Consider the following 7,242-nt stretch of genomic DNA (forward strand, 5'->3'; position numbering starts at 1 on the left):
AAAATTCAATTATGTTATTCATAAAATTCCCGATATACATGATCAAGAAATAGTTATTGATCAACCAAAGAAAGACCTGTAGCGTTCTAAAGCAGATATTAGCTATTTCATTATATATGTGGGTGATTGAAAGTATTACCAGTTTAATTTAGGTATTTGTTTTTGATATTACCTTAGGCTGTAGGCTGTCGACAACTGTACCTATTATATTAGAAAACTTTTAACTATATGAAGCGAAAACTATAATTACAATAGTCGATAAAAATTCAGTACAGCGCTAAATGAAGTCGTCAAATCTGACAAGCTAATTTTGATATACTAGCAAATATTAGTTCTTTCATTTTTAGTAAAAAGGACTAAGTCAGCTTTAAAATTCTAAACACCAAATAAAGGAAAACATATTGCATATACATATCTATATATTAATAGATATATACATTAATATACATAATCGATCGAAATGTATATTGGGTACATTTCGCACAGGTACAGTTTACCACTAACCTTCCCCCGCTCATCTGCTCTAACCCTACCCCTTTCTTTATAACCCAATTTCCCTACTGTATGCCCTTGCTTTCTGGCTTAGATAAATCTAACTCGCTAGGTATTAAGTCTATTTTTTTTCCTCTCTTCCCTGATTACTGGAATGAAGTTTTCACAATGCTGTGGAAATCTTCTCCATTCATTCCTAAGAGGTGGTTTAGTGAGTTCAAGTCTCACACGGTGGCATTCGATGCTTCCACCTACTGTCAAAAAAAAAAAAAAGCTCTATCTCAACAAAATGGACCTTTCAGAGATCTATAATTACTTATTTCATGAAGTGAAAAATCTGATCACATTCTCCATAAATTACTAAGGTGCTCAACTTCATAAAAGCCTAAAAGTCGATTCAAACAATAGGGATAAACACAATATACCACGGGGAGGATGGGAATGTCTACGCACTGAATACGATTCGGCGCCCTGGAAGTAAGTGCCTGACTCTCCTGGGATTACGTTAGTATTACTTCGAGGTAAGATCTCTGTGAGTCATTTAACACTTCCATCGTGTGACCTGCGTCCAGGCCCCACTGTTGCTTCATGTAACTGTCTTTGTATTTCGACCATTTTTTAGATTGAGGAATAAGAAATAGTCACAAGATGAATATGATAAACGGTGAAATAGTGTTAAGAAAGTCATGAAATTTGGCAGTTGCAATTAAATACTAAGGCTCAATTTATTTTAAAAGAAAAGCGATTTTTTTAACCAAATAGAAAGTTTTTCCTTTCAAATAGTACAGAACAACTTCGACTTCATAGTTATAATACCATTTATTAGAAAGCAATACCATTTATTAGACCGCACTATAAAACGGTTTTTTATAGTGAGGTCATCTAATAACAGTTATATGATGATGCTTCATGATCTACTTAAAAAAATTTGATAACATTTAAAGAAATTAAGTCTGAAACTGGCATAATTAATTATATTTAACATAAGAAAATTATAATTTCTTGCTAACAATTTTATTTATAATAAGAACAAATATTTGTTGTTAAATTTTTTATTATTCACAACTTCAGTCAAAAATAAAAGAAATGGAGTTTAATGTAATACGTGATATTAACTGAACTTTTCATAAAATATATAAAAATATATTTTACTCATCGATTTGATCTCCATTTTCTTCTGGAGGCTCGTCTGGAATTCCCTCCTCAAATTGTGGTTCCTGATTGCTCATGCTTCCACGTACTGTATCCAAATAATCACGAAATAAATCGTATGTCCTGCGCATATTGTACATTGCCTGTTGCAATTGAAAAATCCTGGATATTAGAGAAGCTAGTATCACATATCTATTAAACTGTTGCCTGGTATTCAATTTATTCACAAAACGTCCACCTTGTCTACCGTTGCGTGTATTTCTTCTGCGATAGCTGTAGTTATTATCGATATAACTATTGTGCTGCTGATATTCGCCATCGCTCATATTAATACTGCTGCTTTCAGCTTGCTGCTGATATTCGCCACCGCCCATATTAATACTGTTGTCTCTAGCTTGCTGCTGATCCCCATTATCCAGAGTTTCATTGTGACCTCCAGCTTGCTGCTGATATTCGTGATTTATGTTTTCACTCCTTCTTCCAGTTTGCTGCTGATATTCGCCATCGCCCATATTAATGCTTCTGCCTCCAGATTGCTGGTGATATTCGCCATCGTCCACATTAACCCCTCCAGTCTGCTGTTGATATTCGTTATCGCCCACATTAATACCACCAGCTTGCTGCTGATATTCGCCATCATCTACATTTATACCTCCAGATTGTTGTTTATGTTCGCCATTGCCCACATTAATACCTCCACCTTGTTGCTGATATTCGCCATCGTCCACATTAACCCCTCCGGTCTGCTGTTGATATTCGTTATCGCCCACATTAATACCACCAGCTTGCTGCTGATATTCGCTATCATCCACATTAATACCTCCAGCTTTTTGTTGATATTCGCCATTGCTCACATTAATACCTCCACCTTGTTGTTGATATTCGCCATCGTCCACATTAATACCACCAGCTTGCTGCTGATATTCGCCATCATCTACATTAATACCTCCAGATTGTTGTTTATGTTCGCCATTGCCCACATTAATACCATCAGTTTGCTGGTGATATAAGCCATAGTCCACATTAACACCTCCATCTTGCTGCTGATATTCGCCATCGTCCACATTAACACCTCCAGCTTGCTGCTGATATTTGCCATCGTCCACATTAACAGCTCCATCTTGTTGCTGATATTCGCCATCACTCACATTAATACCTCCAGCTTGCTGCTGATATTTGCCATCGTCCACATTAACAGCTCCATCTTGTTGCTGATATTCGCCATCGCTCATATTAATACTGCTGCTTTCAGCTTGCTGCTGATATTCGCCACCGCCCATATTAATACTGTTGTCTCTAGCTTGCTGCTGATCCCCATTATCCAGAGTTTCATTGTGACCTCCAGCTTGCTGCTGATATTCGTGATTTATGTTTTCACTCCTTCTTCCAGTTTGCTGCTGATATTCGCCATCGCCCATATTAATGCTTCTGCCTCCAGATTGCTGGTGATATTCGCCATCGTCCACATTAACCCCTCCAGTCTGCTGTTGATATTCGTTATCGTCCACATTAATACCACCAGCTTGCTGCTGATATTCGCCATCATCTACATTAACACCTCCAGCTTGCTGCTGATATTTGCCATTGCTTACATTAATACCTCCACCGTGCTGCTGATATTCGCCATCGTCCACATTAACAGCTCCATCTTGTTGCTGATATTCGCCATCACTCACATTAATACCTCCAGATTGTGGTTGATATTCGCCATCGTACACATTAATGCCACCAGCTTGCTGTTGATATTCGCCATCATCTACATTAATACCTCCAGATTGTTGTTTATGTTCGCCATTGCCCACATTAATACCACCAGTTTGCTGCTGATATATGCCATAGTCCACATTAACACCTTCATCTTGCTGCTGATATTCGCCATTATCTACATTAATACCTCCAGATTGTTGTTGATATTCGCCATCGTCCACATTAATACCACCAGCTTGCTGCTGATATTCGCCATCGTCCACATTAACACCTCCAGCTTGCTGCTGATATTTGCCATTGCTTACATTAATACCTCCACCTTGCTGCTGATATTCGTCATCATCCACATTAACAGCTCCATCTTGCTGCTGATATTCGCCATCGTCCACATTAACACCACCAGCTTGCTGCTGATATTTGCCATTGCCTACATTAATACCTCCAGCTTGCTGCTGATATTCGTCATCGCCCACATTAACACTTCCAGCTTGCTGTTGATATTCGCCATTACCCAGGTTTCCATTGCGTTCTCCAGCTTGCTGTTGATATTCGCTATTACCCAGATATTCATTGCGGTCTACAAGCCCATTCCTATCACTGTTAGGACCATGGTCATGAAAGTTATTGGAAGCGCTAGACATAATATACTCAATATTACTGTTTGAAAATATATATATATATTTTTTTTTTCAGTATAGCAAACACCACAACGATTAAAATTTTTTTAAAAAAAATATTCTGAATGAAAAAATACATGTAAAATTTCTGAAAACTGAATTTTGTATTACCTACTCAGTTAATTTTTTTTTTTTAGTTGAACATTTTTTAAAAAAATATGAAGATAAATGTTCTCTTCTTTCTTTGGTACGAATATATAATTTCTTTAAATTTGTTATATTATAGTTATAACATAATTAATTATAATATAGTTATTATTATGTTATTATAACATAATAACATATGTAATTATATATATATATATATATATAATGATTTATATGTAAGATTTAAATTTTTTCAATCCTATAAGCTCAAACAGCTTATAATATATAGATGTCCACCGGTAACAACTTTGAAAGTTTAAAACAAACCTTTCTAGTTTGTTTTATGGAACACAAAAAAGGATCAGGTTAATGAGCGAGCTATTATTCTGGAGATATATAGCACTTTAGCTCTAATGCACTAATTGACCTAAGATGATGTAACTGATGTTTTGCTAATGGTTATTTATCCCGTGGTATATGCCGGATATCATAAGTGGTATACGCGTTTGTATATAAATGATGAGCAAAACATTATCCAATCGGAAATTCTGACCATCACCGATTTCATCAAAACAGTTTGAGAATTTATCACAGATTAGCTAACACCGAGCTTATCAGAAACAACAATTTATTGTGTTTTAATATTATTATTTAAGTAATAGGCTATTAAAGCACCCCGACCTAAAAGATCTATTGTGCGCCTAAAGGCCCAACTAGGACAATTTTCGACTATTTATAAATCTTGTAATTGCTGAGGGCTTAATTTTACCTATTTGACTTGGGACTAATCGAGTCTACGTCTTGCCACCGCTGGGCACTTGCATAGAACATGTTCTGATGTTTCCTTCTTCTCATGACAGAATCGACAGGAGTCACTTTCTACCACAATAACTAATTAATTAATTTAATTATTATTTAATTGTAAATCAAAGCGCAGGCGGTAACACAAAACACACAATGGTATAAAGAAAATCAATGTATAGTATTTGGTGCAATTTAATATGCTCGGTCTACAATGGCTAAAAACAACACCATTATCAAAAATCCCGATTTGAAAAACTATTACATGTGTCGATGAAACTTGAAATAAAGCGCCGAAGGACTAGTATGGATAGGTCTCAATTTCGAATAAAAATCGAAATCGAAAGCAGATTACTAAAGATTTAATTTCCAAACTTCTCTGGACTAGATTTAAATTCATTATAAATAACGATGAGATATTCGACCAAACCAGCACTGATTCCGAAAGCTGTTTCGAAAAGAAAAAGAATTCTTAAAAAACCGCGTTAGAAAAGCTTGAAAATTAAGTTCATATGATAGTTTTTTAACGATATGTGTAAGTAACCCAGAATGTCCGCCACAAACGATCAGTTTGGTGGAAAGCTTATTCATGGATTTTGCAACACGATAATACATTATCACACACAGTTATAAGTATAAGAATTTTTGACAAAAAAAATTTTAAATGATTAGATTATAAAAGTTGATAATGGTTAGTCAAGAATTTCACTTTTTTTTTGTATTTTCTGTACGTGGTATTTATATGCATATACATATATAATTATATATATATTAATGTTACGGAAATTCAAAAAGCTATTTTTGGATATAGCCAGGCAATGATGTTTAATTGTTTTGTAAATCTTTGACATTTTGCATGCGAGATTAAAGCCGTTCTCTTCTAAGAACTAATCGACTAATTTTAAGCAGCGCTAAAAAATTTTTTTGTGAATTTAGTTAACTCAATTTAGTTCATCTCGCACACAGCCTTTAGAAATTTTTTGGAAACCAACATATTGGAGTGTTTCTTCATATTTTATACCGTCTGTTTATCCAGTTGGCTGTAGATTTCCTTTAAGATACGTTTTATAATATAGCATTTTCCAAATTAATGAATACAAATCCTTACTAAATCATCTATTTTAGTTGTTTATAAAATGATTATATTTTTATATATAACATATTTATATCTTAAAATAATTAAACAATTTCACATCACGTATGTATTGCTATAAACTCTTTTGAACATGGAAAGCTTCCATTATATTTACTTTCTGTAAAGTCCTTAGAAAGCTTTCTCAAATATCCTTTAAAAGTTCTAAAAAGTTTTTTAAAGCTTAGTGACTACTTTGGTTAATATAACTGAAAGCTTCTCATATTTAACTTTCGTTTGTAAAAATTTTTTTTTTTTTATTTCTGTACCATTTGGACCATAAATCCTTTTTTCCTTAAAAGTGTTAATATATAGTAAGTACTTTCCGGTAACCTTTAACGATTCTGAAGTGCCTTGTTACACATACTAAACTGTGCTAATAGGTTAGCCTTACACTCGCTTTTACTAAGGTGTCAATAAGCGACTCAATAGTTTAACTATTATACCTAAATGAGATAGCAGTTATTTTATTATATGCATAAATAGGTATGAACTCGTAATTTAGATATTTAGATTGAATATCACTAAAACAATGCTTTAAGAGCTTCCAAGCTACGTTAAAATTAATGCAATTGAGATGAGAATAAATAATGTGTGTCATTTGGTTAATGAATGTAGGTCAATTAATAAATAAAAATCTTAAATCATCCAAATATAAAGGGTATTTTTTTTCGATGTCGCAGGCCGCATAATCAAACTATTCTTATGGACATTGCCATGACCAACTAATGAGTTGTTAAGTCTGGCATCTATAATTAGCTTACAGCTGTTCCTTGGAATTTTATGCTATATCTTACTTTTAGCTCAACTCTATTTAGAGAGCATATGTATACAAATATGTGGACGATTTTGCTTTATCACACCCAAATGAATCCGCGAAATTGGATGTTATCTGCTTTCGGTTTCAAAAATTAATTGTTTACAACGCGGTTCCATAGTAGAGGGAACAGAATCCCGTCTTGCGCTTGCATAAAGACCTAACTGTTGATTGTAGGCTGGTATTACTAAAAACGGGTCCTTTATTAATTAAGGTTATTACTTGTACCAAAAAAAATAATTAGATATATATTAGTCGTATTCCATCAGGAACATAGATGATACATACATCTCCAGTTGTCTCTATCTCTGGCTAAATTCCGTAGTTCGTAGTATCAGTTTCGGTGTATATGGTTCGTCTCCAAGTCGTTTTTGGCC

The 7,242-nt window shown here is 34.2% G+C and overlaps 1 protein-coding gene across 1 annotated transcript; it reads right to left on the reverse strand.

The window, feature by feature from the left end:
• Nucleotides 1-1,640: 1,640 nt before the first annotated feature.
• Nucleotides 1,641-3,992, reverse strand: LOC119687401. The gene has a single exon (XM_038101698.1). The coding sequence runs from the start codon at nt 3,990-3,992 to the stop codon at nt 1,641-1,643; it is 2,352 nt and encodes a 783-aa protein (XP_037957626.1).
• Between the last annotated feature and the right edge of the window lie 3,250 nt (nt 3,993-7,242).

The sequence above is a fragment of the Teleopsis dalmanni genome, chromosome X, assembly GCF_002237135.1.
Source record: "Teleopsis dalmanni isolate 2A chromosome X, ASM223713v2, whole genome shotgun sequence".
NCBI classification, from domain to species: domain Eukaryota; kingdom Metazoa; phylum Arthropoda; class Insecta; order Diptera; family Diopsidae; genus Teleopsis; species Teleopsis dalmanni.